The sequence below is a fragment of the Microtus ochrogaster genome, chromosome 21, assembly GCF_000317375.1.
Source record: "Microtus ochrogaster isolate Prairie Vole_2 chromosome 21, MicOch1.0, whole genome shotgun sequence".
Taxonomy (NCBI): Eukaryota; Metazoa; Chordata; class Mammalia; order Rodentia; family Cricetidae; genus Microtus; species Microtus ochrogaster.
This window is the reverse complement of record NC_022022.1, coordinates 39,869,642-39,892,075: the sequence shown is the minus strand read 5'-3', so window position 1 is coordinate 39,892,075 and position 22,434 is coordinate 39,869,642. Positions and strand designations below refer to the sequence as shown.

Below are 22,434 nucleotides of genomic sequence, written 5' to 3'. Positions count from 1 at the left end.
CAGCTCCTAAATAATGACACTGAGACTTCTTGGTAGTTTTGAAAGCTCAGCCGATAGTTTAGGCTTGTTTCTATCTAACTCTTAAACTTAAATTGACCCACGTCTATTAATTTACTTTCTGCCGTATTATTTTATTCTTTATATCTGTAGTGCCAATCTTGCTTGCTCTGTGTCCTTGGAGGCTTCACTTTTTTCTTCCCAGTGTCCTCTCTGCTCAGAAATCCTGCCTAGCTATTGACTCTTCAGCTTTTTATTAAACTAATCCCAGGAACACATCTTCACAGTGTACAAAAAGATTATTCCACATTTAATTTATGTATTTTCAGGAAGTAATATATATTTATAATGTTATGATTTATTGTATTTTTATTTAGTTTTATATGCACAGATGTTTGTATGTCTATGTACCATGGGTGTGTCAGATCCCCTGGAACTGGAGTTAAAAGATCTCTGGGGAAGTGGAGCTGTGAGCTGCCATGTAGGAGCTGGGAATTGAAACTCTTACCTGCTGAGCCAGTTCTCCAGACCTGTAACACTGTTGTTAGTTGCTTTGAGAAAGAGAACAAAAACTGCTTTACATTTAGAAATTTATTTTCACAAAAGTGATCTTTTAGAAAAAGACAGTAAGAATAATGTTCTTATGTAGCTTAAAAGCAAACTGCAAATGTCGAAGAAAAACAAGAAAACTAGGCAAGAAATGAGTATTAATAAGTGAAGGACCATGAATGACTACAAGTATAAACAGTGAATAGAATCAAGTTCAACAGCAGCTGCTTCTCACTACAAGAATTTTACACATAAATCTCACAGCAGGTACTTCTAATATTACCAAATTATCTTCTCACGTTTAATATGTATGCATACTTTTATCTCATGCACTCTCTTAATGGATTAAGTGATGCTAATGTGGGTATGTCATGAAGCATTCATATGTACTATGAGGAGTTAAGAAGCAGAAAAATCATGTCTAATCATTTTAATGAATCTGAAGAGATACCCATATTCCTGGTTCTAAATTTAAGATTTGTTGAAAATAAATTCAACATAAACTGCTTCTTAAAGACTAGGCCTTAATTTCCATTTCAAGTTACAGAGTTCTTGTCAATTTTTTATTAGCACGTAATAATTGTAAAAAATAATGGGCTTCATTCTGATATTTTATATATGTATATAACCTCACTTGATCATATTCATTCCCCACCACATTACTCTTTTGTCTAGTAGTTACACATATTTTTAAAATCAGTAATGATTTTTATACCAGGAGAGAAAATTCAGCATGAAATTTTGAAAGCAGTTTTCCTAACTAAATTATAATATTGAAACATAGAGAAGTATTTAAGTATCTTTTATGTTCAAATAAAAATTTATTTCTTACCTGTTTTTTGAGTATACCAATAGGTAAGTTATGACAACATGAAAAAAATATACATTTTTATCTTTGCATGAAATTAGACTCACTTATACAACTCATTCTTGCAAAATCTAATAGTCTGACAAAAGATGCTCCTCTCTCTCCAATCACAACCATGGTTTTAAGGCTCCCCACATTGCTTTTGTTTGCTCTCTGGCTAGAGTGTCTTCTGAGTAATCAAGACAGTTTGCATTCCACATGCCAATGCCCCGCAAGCCATAGTTTTTGACATATGCTGCCTTTAGTGAAATGCTCTGGGGGTTATCATACCACACTTGATGAAAGCGGCCAGCGGGATCCTATACAAAAACAAGTAAATTGGAAATTTAAAGAATTCAGTACAGCAGAGGAAAAGTTCTTAAATTCAAGGATTCAAAATGCATGCAAAGAAATAATGAAAATTTTATAGCACATTACTTTCCTGCTGTGTTACTTCATGGTTATATACATGATATTCCTAAATATTACCTTGTGGTACTTCAACAACAGAAAATTTATCTAACAATTTAACCTCCTAATGTCTTCTATTTAAGAGCCTCCTGTCTTAAGATTCTTTATTTGATCTGTTCTAATGACTGTCAACTAAGAGGCTCACCTGAATCATTGTAAATCATGGAGCATTTACATTTATAGACTCTAGAAGGGCCTGGTGATGAGCACCTGGTGCTCACAAGGATGAGACAAGAAGATCATGAGTTCAGGGCAAGCCTAAGCTACACAGTGAGACCCTGTCTAGAACAATACAAGACATAACAGTTCAGATCCCTATGTCTCACTCCGCATAAAACTTAACGAATAAAATTCTTCTAAGGCAGGTGCTAGGATTCATATTTGTTTGTCCTCTGTGTTAATATTCCACTGGGTAACTGATATGCAAGCCAAGTTAAAAAGAGAAACTGCTGCTGTCCATTAAAAGCAGCTTGTTTGTTTGTATTCTTTACAGTTTCTGGAAGTGTGCCAACTTAGGAATTCGACAGATGAAGACTGTTTGTGATAAATCGGCCAGAAGAACAGGTAATAGCAGTGAAGGAGGAAAGTGCCATCTGCCTGGGTCTTAGAGAATCGATTCTAAAAGGCTGCTGGAGGGGACTCCCTGGATGACTTAGCACAGAACTGATCAAGAACAATGAACTAGATTGTGGTCTTGTACCCTGTACCACTGTCTTTCAAGAAACACATGGGTTATTTAAAAATAAATGAAAGGACCAGATGTAGGCAAAAGAACAAATGAAGGAGGAAAATGTATTAGGAGAAAAAAACAGAACTATAGTGAAAAATATGTTTTATATGCATGAATAAACCACTTAAAGGCAATTCTGAATGAATGACAGTAATGTTTTTATCTGTGGTGGCACTCTTGGAATTAGTTTTTTGATTAGTCTACTTTGAAGAACAATAGTAATTTCATAAGCAAATAGGCTGTGGTACATTACAGTTTAGTGAACTCATTCAAGAAGGGCATATCTGATTCTTCATTCTTTACTTTGTGGATTGATTGGTTTAAGCATGCTTAAAATATACATTATAGAATATTGAGTCCAAGACGAAGCTGCTATTGCTGAACCAAATGAAAAAGCTGAATGATTCTTTTCAGACACAACAGCAACTTGATTGTACTGTGATTAAAAATGAGGAACATACAGTACAGTCATAAGAATAGACTGTTGCTTAAAGTGCCATCAGGTGGCCTCCAAGGCTCCCCAAAATGTTTCATGAATTATTTGACATCAACTAGTATGTTCTGGATAGTGGTTACCAACACACACAGACGAAAGTAATAGCTCATGAGTAAGAAGTAAGAGTTCAAGAGCTTTAGACATAAAGAAATCAAAGGAAAAATGCTGTCCACCTTGATTTTATCATTGGATGCTGTATATTGCATTGAAAACCACTCTACATCCCATTGATATATTCAACTAATGCATGTGAATAAAAATATTTTAAAGTATGTCTAGGAAATAAACATTCTTAACCCCAAAACTAATCTATTCTTTCAAAGAAACCAAAATGGTGTTTATATCAGAAGATGTGGCTGGGGAGAATGGGAGACGTTCAAAGGACACACTACTTAGACAAGGAGATAAGTCAGAGAGATGAAGTACCACCATCACTATCACTAAGAGCAAGGTAGCAAGGGATTACATATTTTACAATTGCTTATTTTAACTGATCTCACTATAAAAGAACTGTCTGAAGTAAGACACATGTAATGGATATGTATATCAAAGCAGGTTGTATACCATAAATAGATAATATTTTCTTGAAATTATATCTATTTTTAAAAATATGTTTCTGCATCTTCTCATTTAGTAAAAAAATTACACCAATGATTATAAAACAGTCTATGACAGTATATACTATCATTTTTTATATATTTATTTAAATTATATATAGTTGATTACTATAACAATAAAATACTGTTCCCCTACCCTGTTCTGAGTGGACTGAAGCAGGTTCTATGTTAAATAAATAGCTTTATGTATTGCAGTATTTCTTAAATATTTTAATATAATTCCATACAATAGAAATCCCAGGGAGGCTGGAGAGATGGCTCAGCGGTTAAGAGCACTAGCTGTTCTTCCAGAGGTCCTGAGTTCAATTCCCAGCAACCACATGGTGGCTCACAACCATCTGTAATGAGATCTGGTGCCCTCTTCTGGCCTGGAAGATGTACATGCAGGCAAAACACTGTATACATAATAAATGAATAAATAAAAAAATCTTTTTTTTAAAAAAAAAAGAAATCCCAGATCAATAGATATAGCCAACTGTTTTCTAAATATGCTTGATCATTACATATGCATGCAATTTGCACATATATGTGCATGTCTGTGCATATGCTAACAGTTCTCAGAACAGAGTTCTAATATTGCATATATGTGTATGTATGTCCACGTTTGTATGTGTGTATATGCTATACATATAGATATACGTATTATTATGTAATGTCTTTCTGTTCTAAAATTCCTTAAATTTGTTTTACTTGTAAAATAAAATTGACAAATGCTGTTATTCAGTATCAAAACTATAACGACTCATCTATTAATCTCAGCCTCATTCCCGCCTCTCTGAATCTCATTAGAATTGTTAAGCTATTTTGAAATAAATGGAGACTTTCAAACATAAAACCTATTTTGTCCAAAGCCCTTTGAAAAGCAAATTACCTTAGCATAATTGTCAGCTATTGAGGTAGCCCTGTTTGTGATATGCATAAACATTCAAAAGAAAGTAGATCAAGCAGAGTATTGCACTAGTAACGTAACTTCGGTTGTTCCCCAGTCAACTAAATTTCCTGATTACACAGACTCAAAGACAGGTTTATGCAAATAAACGGTAAAACTGGTAAATTACTAATATCAACTATATAACCACAAAATACAGAATTATGGAAACTAGTAAAGGTCATACATAGTTTATGACAGTTTACCTTGTAGTTATAATAGGGAGCTTGCTGGTCCTCATCCCACTGGCTTCCAGAAACAGAACTATTTACTTGCTTCATGATCAGTTTGTAGGGCACCTGACGTCCTGCAGCATCGCTGCAAGGAGCCCCTCGAAAAGGGACCTTTGCAATGGTGCAGACGTCATCCTAGAAATACAAAAATGTTCCTGTTATTACTAAGAAAGTTTAAAAATCCAAATGAGACAAGTAATAAAAACTGTTAGAAATAGAAGATTCAGTATTATCTGAATGTACAGAATAATCATTAAATTGATAATAAAATGTTTAGCTTCAAAATATATTTCAGAAATTAAAGTTTCACATTCAAAGAAGAACAAAATATGTAATGGATATATATGTGTGTGTATATATATATATACATAACAAATAAGTTCTTACCTCTGATATATTCAAGCAGATATAATCATAACCATACCAGGGAATACCCATTATGAGTTTCTTAGGGCTAATTCCCATCTTGATGTAGTCAATATATCCTAGTCACAAGGGGATAGAAAAACACATAATTCTGTTTATATATCTGTTAATATGTACATAGAAGCTAGGCAACCAAGGAAAATCTTAAGTTTGTAGAAACAGGTACATTTGTGCAGATACATCTTCTATGATAATAAAAATCATCCCTTAAGAACTGGAAGTCCTATGTCATACTTTCTAAGTTTTCATTTTTAATAAGAGACAATATCCAGTGAAGATATGAAAACAAAATACACAAAATATAATTGGAGAAATGGAAATTGCAAGAAACCATACTAATTTAACGTGTTAGCTGTTAACATTTTTGATATTTGAGATTCTAAAGCTTCTATAATCTTAAAACTTTGTGGCAGTGATACTCAAAATTTCTTTTAGAAGCTCAAGTGTTCCATCTTTAAAAATACTCTGAATGTTTCCTAATGGCTACATAAGAAATGTCCTTGCTCTTATTCTGTAGTAACCTGTAGTTTAGGACACAAAGAATGAACAAACTCCATCTACTCATGAGAACGGTGACTGACTAGATCTTGTGCCAGTCCTGTGCAGGCAGTCACAGCTGCTGCAAGCTTCAGAGTGTGCATTTCTCGGAAGACACTGCAGCTCTGGCTCGTGCATCCTATCTACCTCAAGTGGTCCCTGAGCCACGTGCGTGCGTGCGTGCGTGCGTGTGTGTGCATGCGTGCATGTGTGTGTGGCACAGTTTCCGTAAGTTCCTATTTGTGGTTTAGTCCATATACAATTATTGTCTGCACTCTGACCAGCTGTGAATTTTTGCATTTAAATTCCATAATATTAAATAAAAATATCTTGGCACACGAAGAGTGTTAGACTTGAAGTATAATGTAGGATCAATAATCATATAGCTATCCCATGATCTGTAATAAGTAAATGAAATTTTTAATTTTTTTGTAAATACTAAAGCATTGCAATTTAATTTTATTTTATTGTATAATAAATTTTATAATATATTTTATATTTTATTTATAAAGCAAGCTTTTATATAAAAGGTATATAAATAATTTAGAAAAACTAAAAGGTACTTTAGTGTGTGAGGTTTTGGAGTAAATATTACCAAGTGATCATTTCCTTTTTTTTTTTTAAAGATTTATTTATTTATTATGTATACAACATTCCTTCCATGTATGCTTGTATGCCAGAAGAGGGCACCAGACCTCATTACAGATGGTTGTGAGCCACCATGTGTTTGCTGGGAATTGAACTCAGGACCTCTGGAAGAGCAGTCAGTGCTCTTAACCACTGAGCCATCTCTCCAGCCGGTGATCATTTCTTGAATTCTTACCAGCTAATGTCTGATTATAGGGAGCATTGGCTGCTGCAATACATTCTGACCAGATCTGACTTTGCTCATCGTAAGACATAACGAAGAGAAAATCACAGGCACCCGCAATTCCTGTGTAATTATAGCACCTTTTGTCTATGTTCTTTGGAGACCAAGCCACATCAAAGGTTACCTGTGGGAAAAAACTGCATATTATTTTATATAACATGGAAAAGTATATTATACCAGATTTTTATCATTCTCTTGCCTCATTCTACTAAAGAATAAAGAACTGCTTACAATGTATGCATATGTGATTGGATGCATGTAGAAGAGGTCTAGTAAGTATATTTTGTTATTACACTGGACTGGCCTGTGCATGTGTCTGAATACACAAGGACCAGGAGCACAGCACTATAAAGAAAAAGAATTTCAAATTCCGATGTTCTCAAAGGCTGGGCTGGTAACTCACTGACTGAAAGAAGCAGGTTCAATAGTAACACTATGATGGGGCCCTGGAGAAGTGTAAGAAGCCACATGAGAAGAAATCAAATACAGAGACGTTACCTCGGGGTACTACCTGAGGTATTTTGAGTTAGTCTCTGAATCATAATTATATGACATGGTAACGTGGACCCAATATTACAGCCAGAGAATTGGGCTTCATTCATCAACTCAAAATGCTTAGCTTATCATTTAAATGATCTTACTTTCTGGACACAGCCAAATGAAACGGGTGATAAAATATCCTTTACTTTGAATGGTGATCACCCAGGATTACTCACTTCAAATATCTTTTTACCTTAATGGAATATTAATACGTTTTATTGTATAAAAATTTATTAAATCTCACCAAATGTTTCCCCTTAATCAGGCACCCAGTAAACACAAATTATAGTAAAATGAGTCTTTATATAAAGTCTTTATATTTTGTCTAACTTATATCAGCAAAACTTTCAGACTTTCTCAAAGTTTTCCCTGTGATTCAATGAGTACTACAACAAATGGTTATGAAGTAAACTTTTTACATGTTGGACCCATTTTGTCACTGCCTCTTATTACAAAATGGGAGCTGTCTTGCAGTAGTTGACAGAGTGAGTACTTCTAAACAGTTAAATTCCAGTCTACTCTGTTACTGTTTCTATGTCTTGAATACTAAAGAGTCTTCACTTGAATTGCCTGTCATGGTTTATCTTACACTTTTGAGTGAGTGGTTAAAGACAGGAAAGGCAAAGCCTTGAGTTGTAGTGTTAGCTCTTACAGCTTCCCCTTGCTAAGTCACATGAGGCATCTGTCTTAGTTAGGTTTCTATTGCTGTGAAGAGACACCATGACCATGGCAGCTTTTACAAAGGAAAACATTTCATTTAGTTTCACAGGTCATGGTGGGAAGCATGGCGGCACGCATGCACACATGGTGCTAGAGAAGGAGCCGGAAGTTCTACATCTTGATGTGCAGGCAATAGGAAGTGAACTGTCTACCACCTTGGACATACTGAGACCTCAAAGCCTGCCCCCAAGTGACACACTTCCTCCCACTAGACCACACCATCTAATATAGTGTCACTCCCTATAGAAGAAGCATGAAACCATCACAGCATCTGAGTCTACTTTCAGAACGAGGATGAAGAACAAACTCTTCACAGGCATTTCCAGCTATTTAACTCTGCATTCTTATGAAGCTCAGTTTCCCACTCAAGGCTCTCTATTTTGGGCAATTTTGTTTTCTGATCTGTAGCTTAAGAACCTTTGAGCCATGACAGGAATGACTCCTTTTTAATTGGTCTATCTTTTGTTCTGTTCTCTCTTTTTTATAATGGAATTCTCAAGTATTATTTCAAGATTAATCTGTATAAATGATATATACCTTTTTAAATCTTTTAATTTATTCAGAACTGGCAAGATGGCTTGGGATAAAGGCACTTGCCACCAAGTGTGGAAACCTCAGTTCATTCCCTGGAACTGGTGGAAGGAGAGAAATGACTCCCCAGAGTTGTCCTTTGACCTTCTCTCTCTCTCTCCTCTCTCTCTCTCTCTCTCTCTCTCTCTCTCTCTCTCTCTCTCTCTCTCTCTCTCACACACACACACACACACACACACACACACATTCATGCACAGATTAAATAAATGTAAATTTAAAAAATTCAACAAGCATTTAGCAAACATTTCCTGAGTGCAAGAGTGATGCCATCATACCAGTCTAAATCATAAATCTCCTTCCTACTCCATATGTCCATCCTGTGTCTTCTAGTTTTACCAATGAGTCTTGTACCAGCTCTGGTAGAATCACCAAAGGCACAATGGTAAAAATGCAGTCCCCGAAGCTCTGTCCCACATTTAATGAATTAGTGTTAAGAAATTTTAAATAGCATCCTCATGTGAAATGCAAGTTTCATAATCACTGGTTTATACTACTTATGATGCTCTACCTTGGATGAATATTACATGTATATATAAGAGATACTCAAAATATACATATTTTACATAATGGTGAGTTCTACATCCATTGATTCTACCTAGATAAAAATTGTTTGCTAATTGTCTATAGTGAACATGTATGAATATTTTCTTACCCTTATATCCTCAAGAATACAATGTCATAGCTATGTATGTAATATTTACATTCTATTGGGTATTATAAGTAGTACAAAGGTGATTTAAAGTATATGGGCAGTTTTGCATAGGTTATATCAAATATTTGCCATTTTGTACATGACTTTTATATCTATAGGTTTTGATATCCAAAGTCCCAGAAACAACTTTCATGGATACCAAGGACAATGTTTATGAGTCCTACTTAAATAAATACTTTGACTTTATTGAGACAGCATCCCGCTGTGTAGCCCAGGCTAGCCTTGAAATCCCAGTATTCCTGCCTCTTATCAGTTATGGACTGGTGTAGAAATAAGAGCGGCGGGGCTGCGTCCCCAGCACCCCAGCCGCACCCCGGCTGTCTGGCTAGCTTATGCCCCGAAATAATTACACGGACACTGTATTCTTTTAATCACTGCTTGGCCATTTCTATCGAGCCTCTTCTAGGCTAACTCTCGCACCTGGACTAGCCCATCTCTAATCATCTGTGTGTAGCACCCCAAGGTGCGCTTACCGGGAAGATTCTAGCCTATGTCCATCCTGGGTCGGAGCTTCATCGCGTGTGCCTCAGAGAGCAGAGCTCTTGCCTCTGCCCGCAAGAGTGGAGTATTGTGTCTCTCTGAGGCGTCTGCCCCCAAGAGGAGAGCTGTCGAGTCTGACCTCACTTCCTCTTCCTCCCAGCATTCTGTTCTGTTTACTCCTCCCACCTATGTTTTAACCTATCAGGGCAAGCAGCTTCTTTATTTAATTAACCAATGACCTTCCTCCATCAGACTGGGATTAAACATGTACCATCACATATGGTAGGACTTCAAATGTTTAAAGATAGGGATCATTAATTTGCTCAGTGTGGTAGTTCGAATAGGTATGGCCCCCATAGACTCACGTGTTTCAATGCTTGGCCCATAGGTAGTAACATTATTAGGAGGTGTGGCCTTATTGGAGTGGGTGTGTCATTGTTGGAGGAAGTGTGTCACTGTAGAGGTTGGCTTTGATGTCTGCATGCTCAAGCTACACCTAGTGTGGTACACACCGTATTCTTTTGCTGCCTATGGATAAGGATGTATAGCTCTCAGCTCCCTCTCCAGCACCTCTGCCTGCATGCCACCATGTATCTCACCAAGACAATAATGGACTAAACTTGTAATACTGTAAGTCAGCCCCAATTAAATGCTTTCCTCTTGTAAGAGTTGCCATGGTCATGGTGTCTCTTCAAAGCAAAAGAAACCCTAACTAAGACACAGTAACCATTTTTTTTTTTACAGTGCTGGAGGTTGTACCCAGGGCCTCATGAATATTTCTGGAAAAGACTCTCTAGTATGTGTACACAGGTATTTAGGGTTTCGTTCTTTTTTAAGACCCTGGGTTATCTTACTATGTGGCTATGTTTAACAGCCCTGATCTGGAAGCATGCAGCCCTCTGCTACTTACGTATTGTCTAGCAAGATGCCTTGTGTTGAGATCTGCTGTAATGACGTTCAGATGTTAGAGTTCTGATTAGCTGTACAGCATTAGTCCTGCAAGAGTGCTTTGCAAATAATAGAGACTGCAGAGAATGAGGCAACTCCCCAGCACCACTTCTCCATTTTAGTGCCTGCTTTTTCTGCTCTGTACTAGTAAAAGGCAGTTTAGACCCTTCTGTCTTCCTGCTGCCCCATAGCCTGCAGTGCTGCAGTTAAGTAGACAAAACAATCCCCATGTTGTATTTTGTTATTACTAGAAATTTAGGAACTTAATATTAACACACCAGAAAAGGTGTTCTGGGAAGTATATGCAGAAATTCCTTCACCATTACTATAAAACTAAGATATCATAAGTCATACTTTGATGAATATATTGATTAAAATCCAAAAATAACAAAAATGAATATTTTTTACCTGTGATCCCACGATCTCACGATGGAAACGTTCGGTGGTTTCTCTGACCAAAGCTGTCAATGCTTCATATTCAGGTGATGAGCAATTAACTTCTTGTTCTATGTCTATATTAATTCCATCCATATATTGTATTTTGGCCAAATTAACTTTTTGAGCTATCCACGATGCTCTGAAGGTAGGATCAATGATGTCCTTCAGGGAGACATCACCTTTGGAAGACAAAGACATAATTATACAGATGCTTTTTCAAAGTTAAAAGCCATTTACTTCAAAAAGCCCAAAATGTCTTTGAGACACATCGTAATCTTTGGAATGTTAATCCTCTAATGTGCTTTCCAAATGAAGAAATCGTATGCCAAATAGCAGCCACTGCTGACTAATCTTCAAAATGGTCATTATGAGTAAAATCACTCTCAGAAGTAGCACTTGTAGGCCAGAAATAAAGGTCAACATGCTGTAATTGGCAATCACATTTTCTCAAGAACAAGTGGTTTTATTTAACTCTTAAAAAAAAAAAAAGCCAGGTGGTGGCGTTGCACGCCTTTAATCCCAGCACTCGGGAGGCAGAGGCAGGCGAATCTCTGGGAGTTCGAGGCCAGCCTGGTCTACAAGAGCTAATTCCAGGACAGGCACCAAAAAGCTATAGAGAAAATCTGTCTCGAAAAACCAAATAAATAAATACATACATACATACATACATAAAAAGATCAGTATTGTTGGACTAGATTTACCAGTATCTACAATTAACTTTAGGTCTTGAAGAAAGGCATAAAAAAGGACTATAGTAAATAAAACACATACTTTTTTCCATTAGCTAGGCACATGTGTCTGCTAATAACATACCTTTTAGCACTACTCTGGCTCCTTTGGAATGAGCGTAACACATAAGTTCTGGGTCATATTTTCCAAAAACTGCCACAGTTGTAATCTGTGACCAGTCATAAGATTTCCAAGTTTTCTGTCCAACATCAAATATAAAGACCTGCCAGGAAAAGAGGGGTGGGCACCAACACTGAATCCGAGATTATTATACTGACATCCAGATACATGAACCACTTCCCTGTCAGGTATTGTGGTGGACCCTGGGCACAGAGTACAGGATGAAGACATCAGGCTACCAGCGGAACTGCTGGCTACATGGGCCTGAAAGAAGCACTGGCTATTGTCAAGGCCTGAAGACAAAAAGAGCACAGTGACTATGAATGTTTACTATGGCAGACACCTAGGATTTAGATAAAGTACAGAAAAGAAGCAGAGAATGGTTAATCTGGGGTAAACTGGGAGTGGCTGTGTCAGTAATTCAGCCCTATTGAGAAGTTAGCATCCTGAGGGAAATGGAGAGAACAAAAGCATTGTATCTAATGGAAACACTTTAGTATAATGGACTCACATAAGAACATCACTCATCTAGACTAAGGTAGCCACTGACCCACTGACACACCAAACTGTATCTCAGTGAACTTCTACATAGAATCAGTGGCAATTCTGAAGTCTGAAGCCATGGAGCTTCACTTAAGGTTTTGTACTTTTACATACATACATACATACATACATATATATATATATATATATATATATATATATATATATATCTTCCAAACAAGCAAAACAAAACAAAAAGCTTGTGACAGAGTTGAAATGAGAAAACCGTCCACTTTCCACATTTATGGTTTTTGTGTTGTTTTGCCTGCGTTCCTCATCACCTAATGTTAGGACACAAAGATTTTTTAAAGGAAAAGGAATGCATCTAAAAAAAAATCTGCTGCTGAAGTGAGAAAGGGGCCCAAACTGGAATCACAGGAGGGAAGTGTTGGGGTGGATGAGATGAGATCATAAGTGGGTTCCCCGCAAAGGTGGCAGCAGTGCAGCTGACATCACAGTTTGATGAGCTCCAGCTTCTTCCTGTTTCAGATGGAGCCACAGATGTTGGTTGTTTTTCTGTGTGCTCTTGATGGAGCTGACTTAGAATAGCAGTCAAGTCCAATTTTAAAGTAATTTGTTCCTCCAGGATCCTCCCCCCCTCAAAGATAATTCTAGAGGCACAAAAGCATCACTGTTCATGTTCCTTTTACCTCAAGGTATTAATTTATGGATCTTGTAAATTCTTAATGAATTCCAGTAAAATGTAGGAGAGGCATTTTGCTCTGTACTAGAGGCACAGAAAGACCAAGGTGTCCCCTAGGAAATTAATTACAATAGCATAAAGGCATGCAAGGAGATGCAGGAGCCTGTGATACGATATAAAGGGAATCTGCTAGTCAGGTGACAAGAAATTCACGATGACTGCAAGTTAGGGGACTTCTGCAACCTGTATGATGAAAAGGAAGATATACTTATAGACAAGTGAACATTTGCAGACAACGAAGTCAAAGTCCTTACAACTAGGTATTTCTAAGACTCTGGAACCAAAGGCAGCTACAACACAGAAATGCTAACGAGAATGGAACCATATAAAATTAATAAATCAGGCGGCAGTCTCAAGCAGCATTTTGGGGACCACAGGAGGATGGAGGGGAAGGGCTGTGTAAAGCACTAACCATAATCGTAAAGGCCAACTCCCTCTTATCCTTTAGAATTAACTATGCATAGTTAATTTTTTCCTGCCAAGCAACTATCCAATAAACTACACACAAAATATGAACCTGAATGGCCCAATGTTTAAATTCTCATAGTTAAGATTCAATTTGTTAAAAACAAAAACCCCATCTAGGGCCTTTGATAAAACAGTGACCACTCTCAATCTTGGAAATACAAAGGAAGAGGGTGTTGGGTCTGGCATGGTGGAGAATGGTGTTTAGGTGACTATTACGGTGATGAACACCAGGGCCAAAGCAGCTTGGGGAGGAGAGGGTTTATTTAGTTCATGCTCCCACATCACCGTTCATCCTCACAGGAACTCAAACAGCACAGGAACCTGGAGGATTGCTCGGCCTGCATTCTTGGAAACCCCAGTGTAGTGAGGAGCAGTGGGCTGCGTTCCCACCCAGCTCCCGCATGGCTAGCTTTATACCGGAAATAATTACACGGAAACCGTATTTTTTTAAACACTGCTTGGCTCATTAGCTCTAGCCTCTTACTGGCTAATTCTCACATCCTAATTAACCCATTTCTAATAATCTGTGTAGCACTATGAGGTGGTAGCTTACCAGGAAGGATCTTAACCTGCGTCCATCTTGGAGAGGAGAGCTATGGCAACCGCCTCACTTCCCTTCTTCCCAGCATTCTGTTCGGTCTACTCTGCCTATCTAAATTCTGCCCTATCAGGCCAAGCAGCTTTCTTTATTAATTAACCAATGAAAGCAACAGATAGACAGATGACCCTCCTCCATAACCCCAGGACCACTTGCCCAGGGATGGGCTCCCACGTCAATCACTGATTAAGAAAATTCCCTACAGGCTTGCCTACAGCAGGTTTCTCAACTGATGACTCCTCTCTGAAGACTCCAGTTTGTGGAAAGGCAGCCAGTACAAACGGTGTTCATCCTCAAAGCACAGTTCAGCCCCAGTATCCCCCCCGCCCCAACATACACATATTCAGGGGGAGGGAGGTCGCATCATCTAGTCTTCCCATTTCAAAAAACAAAAAGCCAGTGAAGGCCTCGTTACTACGAGTATATGAATGAGCAGAATTTCGTTTCTTTGTAATTCAAAAAGCTCACAAATACTATATAATCCACTAAGTATTGAGTACCACAATAAATCAGACTGTTAAAACCCCTTAATTAGGGAGAGGAGCTTCAGGCTGAAACCAGTCAACTAACTAATCTCTGAGTAGGTAAGTCCAGCCAGATCATAAAAATGTAAACAACTATCCTTTGCCAACCAACTACTTCTCTTCCAGATTTGGCCCGGAATAAAAGGCCCATTACTCAGGATCTTAACTTCTGAGCTTTCTATGAGTGCTGCCCATGACCACTGCTCAAAGAAACGTTAATGGATCCAAATCTTTCCCTTTGTAGGATGTTAGGTTTCCACAGTAGGCAGAATCTACAAAAACAGTCACTATTTTTTCTAAACAATGTGTGCAAACACAGGGATTTAAAAAATAATCTATGCCTCAAAACCAAATACAAGGTTAAGACCCATGAATTGTTCCTTCTTTGCACAAATTGTTAGACTCTGACCTCTCTTGACTTCCTCTAGGTCCAGCTACCGCTGTCAACTCGTTATGTGGCTCCATAAGCCTTAAGATTGGGTTAAAGGAAAGTTTACTCAAATACTTGTTTTTGTCCCACTCCTGCGTGGGTGAGCGTCCTTAACGAAAGAACTAATCTGCCTCAAGAGTAAAGGTCAGGAGAACCGGAGCGCCTACCCTCGCCGCAGGAGGCTGAGCTGGCGGGAACAGGAGCCAGCCTTGGGAAAACCGTGAGGCTGGAGCACTAGCGGGCTCAGGCCGCGGCTGCGGCCGGGGAAACCGCCCAACCCCTGCGCCCAGAGTTCCCGTCTACTCGGAAGGGAATCCGAAAAGAGGAAGGCTAGGGTGGTTAACGCCGCTACTTCTCTTTCGGCCAGACAGAGGGGCAGAGGGAGTGCTTACCTCGAAGTCGGGGCGATGGCGGATCGGTCGGCAGAGAGCGGCGTCCGAGCACGGGCAGTTCCCGGCCGAGAGCTGGAGCGCCACCAGCATTAGCAGCAGCAGCTGCGGGAGTCCCGGGACAGCAGGCAGCTCCATGCCTGGCGTGCGGGAGGCCGGAAGGCACCGCCTGAGGGGCGGGGCCTGCTGCTGAGGGGCGGGGCCGGCCTGCTGTGGGGTGCCTGTGGCCTAGAGGGCGGGGCCTGTTGTGTGGGGGGTGGGGCCTAGAGGGCGGGTCCTACTGCAGTGGGGATAACTCTTGGGACTGCTTTTATCTTCTCTGTCCCTTTTCACCATGCCATGGTTGTGTGTTCTGAAGGATTTTTTGCTCATCCATCTTACAATTGTTTTAGAATCACTTGCTTAGCATTGCTCAGGGGGATGTTAAAGGAAACATGTAAAATAAATGGAGTGATATTATTATCTTATTACCAGATATTTGCTTGTGTGTATTGTGATTTTCCAGCATGAACTAAAGTGGATTTAAAGATAAAAATTCTGTGCAGTGATCGATCTTGGATTAGAGTCACAACTTCATGAAGCGCCTTTTTTTTTTTTTTTTTTTTTTTTTTTGGGACAGGGTTTTTCCGTTTTTTTTTTTTTTTTTTTTTTTTTTTTGGTCCTGGAACTAGCTCTTCTAGACCAGGCTTTTTGTTATCAGAACATGACGGCAATTTCAGCAGGCTCCATCACGATGGTTCTCAGCCTTCTGTAGCGCGAGTTCTAATGGGTCTTAATGACAAAAACCCAGAGTCAGCTGTTAGGGGGTGGAAACGGAAAGATCACAGAAGCAGAGCAGCCACTAGTTCTTACTTCGACAAGATCTTCCGGCTGAATGGGGTGTCTGTCTATACAAGTCCTCAGACTGAATGTCTCCTCCAGCCCTACACTCCTCTCTCTGCCCAGCCATTTCCCTTCCGGTCTCTACCTCCTTCAGGAAAGGATTAAAGGCTTGTGACTCCCAAGTACTGGGTTAAAGGTGTGAGCCATCACTGCCTAGTCCCTATGACTAACTAGTGGCTTAGCTCCACACTCCGATCCTCAGGCAAGCTTTATCTATTATTGCACAAACAAAATATCACCACAACCTTCCTAATGCTGCGACCCTTTAGTACAGTTTCTCATGTGTGATGAGCCCCCTCCCCTAACAATAAAACTGTTTTCATTGTTAATTCATAATGAAAATGCTTGCTACTGTTTTGAATTGCACTGTAAATAACTGTGTTTTCTGCTGGTCTTAGGCGCCCCCTGTGAAAATGGTCCTTTGACTACCCCCTACCAAGGTTGCGGCCCAAAGGTTGAGAACCACTGTTCTATCAGATCCTGGGGTTGCTCCAAAGTTTTCTGCTTAGCAAGTGCATTCAATGCTAGAAAGCAAGCACAGTTTGGAAATTATTGCATTTCCTTGGGGGATTCTGTTTAAGCATCAACAGGAATAAATATTCTCTTTATGGCTCTAAAGGAAACTGAATGCCATTAAACTCATAATAACAATTAAAACACCAATTATAACATATGAGTTTAAATTTCTTGTAAACCCCCTAAACACCAATAAAAATTTAAGTGCTGTGAATAATTTTCCCAGAACAAAAGTATTATCAAAACAAAGACCTCCCTGAGCTCTCTGAGAAGAGGATCAAGTTTAAGGTAACTTGAGACAGAATAAGTTAATTTACTTCTAATCTTTGCAGGTTGGCTTTCTCGTCTGAAACGCCCTTCCTGTTGCTGTAATTAAAAAGGTTGTGCTGGCTCACAGTTCAAGCGTACAGTCTACGACAGCAGCCAAGTCAAGGCAACAGGATCTTGAAGCAGCTGGCCACGATCAGATAGCAGGACAAATGCGTGCAGGCCTTCAGCTGGCCTTCCCCTCTGCAGTGCAGGAAATCAGCAGAGGATGGTGCAACCGAGGTGGCGGTCTCCCTCCCACGATGAACTGATCATAGGCTTGTCCAGTGGGTACCTAACCCAGATAGCCCGTGCGTGGAGGCTGACATCCTAGACCATCAAGCTGACAATTAACACTACCAGATTCCATCCCCGTGATGTCTTCTTGGGGTCTGCAGTAGCTAGCACGTTTTCCAGTCTCCCGTGATGAGGGTGTTGAGTGGACTTCTGCTCGCCACTTCCCCTCTCGCCACTCCGACATGATAGATTCCTGACACCGGCATCGGCACAGCAGCCACGGAAGGTAGGCGTGACAGACAATGAAGCTAAACCAGAGTGGACGGTCCGTGGAACCCATCTTAATAATGTGAAGCCGGGATTTGACCTGAGCTTGCCTCAGCAGACACTCTTGTTTTTCAGGGTTTTTCCGTCTAAGCCTGATGTGTGCCTCGAGGCTTGATTGTAGCTTGATGATAGTAAGACATGGAGCTAAGATTTCAGCTTGGACCAGGTAGCTGCAAGTCTGTGATCTTCACAATGATGCCAAATAGTCTCCATTTCCCACCAGGGAGGGGCAGCACTGAAGCTGCTCCAGAGCCTATGCTCTGGCCTCTGAGCAAGTGATCTTTCCACCTGCCACACGATGGAAACCAATGGAGATTAGAGATGGCGGCCATGCTGCTGGCCAGGTCTCTCTGTTAACATGCCAAGACTCTCTGTACTGAAGAGCAGATGGAACCTGCTCATCTTCAGCACCTTCTAACCGCAGTGCTGTTGTGGGGTATCTGACTGCACTATGACACTCAGTTAGCCTTGAGTCGGTACGGAGATGCTCCTTAGAGCCAAAGGTGTGTTTCCTGCCTGTCAACCAGAGGCGCACATTCTTCACTCAACTTAAGCTGAGACATCCGGTCAGCACGAGATTGCATTTCTGTGACCATACCTAAGTGTTGCACTAACTCAACTGTTCGTGTTCTCTTGCACACTCTGAGATTGTTTCCATGCCAGGATGGCAGGCTATGTGTTGCATCACTGGAGCCCAGACACTGTTACAAAAATGTTAGCCATGATTCTTTAATAAGGGGGCAGCAGAGGCAGCTCACTGACTAAAAGATCTTGCTGCTCTTACAGAGGACCCAAGTTCAGTTCCCAGCCACACACAAGGTGGCTCACAGACCACCTGTAACTCCAGCTCCAAGGATTCCAACACCCTTTGACCTCTGTGTACACCACATGTAGTCGGTAGTCGTCCCCCCCCCCAACAAAATAGCGAAGGAATCCGGATAAAAAGGTAATTTCATGCATATTAGGTGGTGAAGGTCATTATAATGCTTGCACTTCACGTTGAGAGACTGCGCACTGCATTGGTGGGTTACAACTTCTAAGTGATGGCATGCTGGCGGGCCGCATAAGACTTCCTCCACGCACCGCGCCCCTGTGTCTGCGCTCTGTGTGCTGGCACCCAGTTACCGAGCTTCAGGCAAGGGCTGGAGGTTAAAATACACAGACACACACAGACAGAGAGACAGTGACACGTGTCATCCTTGAATTCCCCAAAAATGCCCCCTTTATTGTGTTCAGGGGCAGATTATATAGAGATAGCCACGGCCCAGCCAAACCCACCAGAAACCACTCTCCTGCCATCAGAAACTCCTGAAGGTCTCGTGCTCAGAGCAGCTGTAGGCACTCAGATCAGGGAATTACAAGAAATTCAGGATCTGGGGTCTCACTGCTCCCACCATAAGCCTGATGGGAAATGGTGCTATTAGCTGGGCGTGGGTGTGGTTTATAACACATCATAAACTGGAGCAATAGGCACATGTCTGAGATAGCTCTGTGCAGCCTTGCTCGGCTGGGTAGCTTTCCGTTTCACCTGGTGTTTCTTAGAATCACACAATACAGAAACAGAGGCAAGGTTTACATTATGCATAAATTTATCCCTTATATTTATTTGAATTTGTACAAATTTCTGGGGTTTCCTTGGTTTTCACCACACATGTAAGTAAATGTTAAGAGCTATTTACTGGGATACAGTACAACTTGTTTCTCTCTGAGGAACTGCCAGTATCTGAGGCCGGACTCAAAGGAACCAGTTCTGGGGCAGGGGGCTGGGGCAGAACTAATGAAACTCCAACTAGAGTTGCTTCAAGAAGGCACACAGCACACATAGGGTGACCATTCATCACAGCTGAGGCCTGTGGCCCAAGCCAGTCACAATCAGCCCCATCACTCTTAGAACTTTCCTGCAAGTGTGTGGCTCTCTGTAGCCATCAAGACAGAGCCGTAACAACGGAATGTTATGGACTGATCGGGTGTCTGCAAAGCAAAGCCACCCTCCAGAGGGATTCTTGAGTCAGTGGAAATGTCACTCCAGGATGTCACATGGAAGCCACTGTGTTTAGAATAGGAACACTTGTCTCTGGCCCTTACCACCAAGTTCAGAGTTCACCTGAGATTTACCAGTCCTCCTGGGCCTTGCAGGAGCAAAGTTTAGCTTAGAAGCATATGTGAATGGTGTCTGCGCCAAGACATTTCCTCTGGACAAAAACGAGCAACGGAGCTGTAGGAGGACAAGGTCTATGCTAGGCTTTCACGTTCCAGCAAATCATTTCTCTTTTTAACTGTTTACTTTTGACAACAATATGCCAAAGCACTGTGTGGCTGGATTTCTCTTTATCTTTGAGGCATTACCAGTGAAATTTGTTTGGGATGATTAATTTCACTGACATCAAATAACAGATTTTTTTAAGCAATTGTTCCTGTGCTTAAGTAGAATAAAATTACCAAAGAGTAGGCCTTTTACCTTTCATGAAAAAAGGGGTTTCTAAAAAAACTATAAAACCACAGGCTTTTAAAGCCTTTTATTATATTCCTTTTACATAAACTTCTAACTTTAATATGTGGGCAGATTAAGGGATATCTTAATTTTCTTAATATGGAGTGTTTAATATGAGCATGTTCAGTAAGTCATATCAATGAAAATCATTAGCTAAAATAAAATAGTTCAAAGACTTAAAGCAAAAGGGCTTCTCAAGATTAAAAAAAAAAAAAGCAAGAAAAATGCTTACAAACCGTTCCTGTTCCCCAAAGCACTCTGCTCCACACAGGCCGAGAAGCGCACTTCACCGAACCTCTCTCTGCACCGAGTGAACACCAGACATGCAGGGTTAATGTGAGTCCACTCTAGTGCAGAATTAAAAAAAAAAAAATCAGGAACTGCAGCAATGTGGAAGCTAGAGACCCGGGCATCCGAAGACACCAGTGTTGTTCACCAGTGCTCTGGTTTCACTCCGGCTAGTTCTGCAACCTTAGGTTACCATCCAACACGAGCTTGTTATAAATCCTGAAAAGGTGTTAATATTCTTTCAGAGGCCTATTGAAAGAGCCAAAACAAAATGTGTTCTGTATACTGTATTTTAATAACTAAATGGGTAAAATTCCATTTAAACATTTTAAAATCTATTATGAAAAAGATTTTAAATTAAAGTGTCTCTTCCAAAGATAATGCTTGAAGCTTCCACAATCACCAGGAAATTCGCTGCAGCTCTCTGCTTGTGTAATCACTGAGTAGATGAACTATCAGCATCAACTATATGGCACCCCACAGCAGGCTGCCGAGGCTCACAAAGAGCTGTTCACTCCTCCTGCTGCTGCGGCCAGGCTGGGGCCTTAGAAGATGGCTCACTATCCCCTAGTCGGCTCTTTAGGACCTGACAATGCTGGAGCCATGTTCTCCTTGAGTGAGATGAAGACGGGGCTACCTGAGCCACACAGGACTTACAGGAATGAGAGCCATTTGTAGTACGTTGTGAACTTTTACTGAGCGCAGTGTGATCTGCTTACCCTAAAACTCTGCAAGGACTCAAGCACAGACCTCAGAAACAATACAGGACCTGCCGTCTCAGCGGGCAGAGCTTCGGAACTCAGTAAGGCCAGTGTCACTGCCCCTTCTTCCAAGAAAGAACTCTGCCACTTGATCACCCTGTCAACAGTTACACCTCCCCAACAGATATTGTCTGTTAAGTGACACACTTGATAAAGACATTCCAAGGTTTTACGGGCAAACACCCACATGAGTCTGAACATGCCAATGGATGTCAGCATTTCCTCAACCCTTTGAAATGTGTTATTCACGAGGGTTCACAAAAATAAAACTTCAACTAGACAATGGTGGTTGTAGATAAAATCATTTAATCAGTAGTCCATTCCATTCTAGTTTACATTCAGCCCTGGGGCAAGGGGGGGGGGAAATCACCAAACATTCAATTCAGAAAAAAAGAAAAGAAAAAAGAGGGAAATCACCTATTTCACAATCTCATCTGCATGCACATCTTTGCTTAGTTTCTGTTGGATGATAATCCATCTCTTCCCTGCGGGAATAAAGTCTTATCTGCTTTGTATATCGACATTTGTGGGGGAAAAAAACCCTGCAAACCAATAAATGAATTCTATAGTGCATCCCAAGGGAAACAGTGGCAGGGCTTGCGGAAGCCAAGCACTGCTACCATTACAACACGGGCAAGCGGGGGACCTGGAGCAGACCAGACAGACGCAGGACTAACACATCAGTGGTTTATGACAACTGAGGTTTTACAGCCAGCATTCAACTCAGGGATTCTCAGGGATGGGGTGAGTAGGCCCATCTTCTGATCCTCAGGGGCCAGGGCCAGCATGACAAACACAGATGCGACAAACAGCAGGTCCTCCTCCCATGCTTACTGAAGGAAGAATGAACACGAGCACAGGCAAGGTGTGTTTACTGCAGTCACACAATTCCACCCAAGAGCATGCCCACACTGGTGTACACACTTCCAAGAGCATGCCCACACTGGTGTGTATACTTCCAAGAGCATGCCCACACTGGTGTACACACTTC

The 22,434-nt window shown here is 40.5% G+C and overlaps 2 protein-coding genes across 4 annotated transcripts in view; one reads left to right on the top strand and one right to left on the bottom strand.

Moving 5' to 3' along the window:
• The window catches only part of Spata1 (spermatogenesis associated 1), a 30,653-nt gene extending 26,680 nt beyond the window's left edge, over window positions 1-3,973 (top strand). The window contains exons 13-14 of one of the 3 annotated variants that reach the window (XR_003377839.1): window positions 647-813; window positions 2,358-2,735. Coding sequence is in view for 2 of the 3 variants with exons in the window: in XM_026783952.1 (XP_026639753.1) it covers window positions 2,358-2,380 (23 nt within the window). In the remaining variant the exon portion in view is untranslated. Of the gene's footprint in view, window positions 1-646; window positions 814-2,357; window positions 2,736-3,939 lie in introns of those variants that run through there. The other 2 variants (XM_026783952.1, XM_005357407.3) reach the window with 2 other exon arrangements.
• Window positions 580-15,807, bottom strand: Ctbs (chitobiase). Its single transcript, XM_005357408.1, has 7 exons — window positions 15,639-15,807; window positions 11,945-12,083; window positions 11,102-11,310; window positions 6,655-6,826; window positions 5,256-5,353; window positions 4,842-5,003; window positions 580-1,713 (listed from the first exon to the last, which is right to left on the bottom strand). Exons 1-7 carry the CDS (start codon window positions 15,771-15,773, stop codon window positions 1,522-1,524), a joined length of 1,107 nt encoding a protein of 368 aa, XP_005357465.1. The 5' UTR covers window positions 15,774-15,807; the 3' UTR covers window positions 580-1,521.
• Between the last annotated feature and the right edge of the window lie 6,627 nt (window positions 15,808-22,434).

Excerpts from the sequence above, each read along its gene's own strand:
- Ctbs (XM_005357408.1), bottom strand. The coding sequence starts at position 15,773 with ATGGAGCTGCCTGCTGTCCCGGGACTCCCGCAGCTGCTGCTGCTAATG. Across the intron at positions 12,084-15,638 it reads GCCATCGCCCCGACTTCGAG|GTCTTTATATTTGATGTTGG; the intron begins GTAAGCACTCCC and ends TTTTCCTGGCAG. Across the intron at positions 1,714-4,841 it reads CTCCCTATTATAACTACAAG|GATCCCGCTGGCCGCTTTCA; the intron begins GTAAACTGTCAT and ends GTTTTTGTATAG.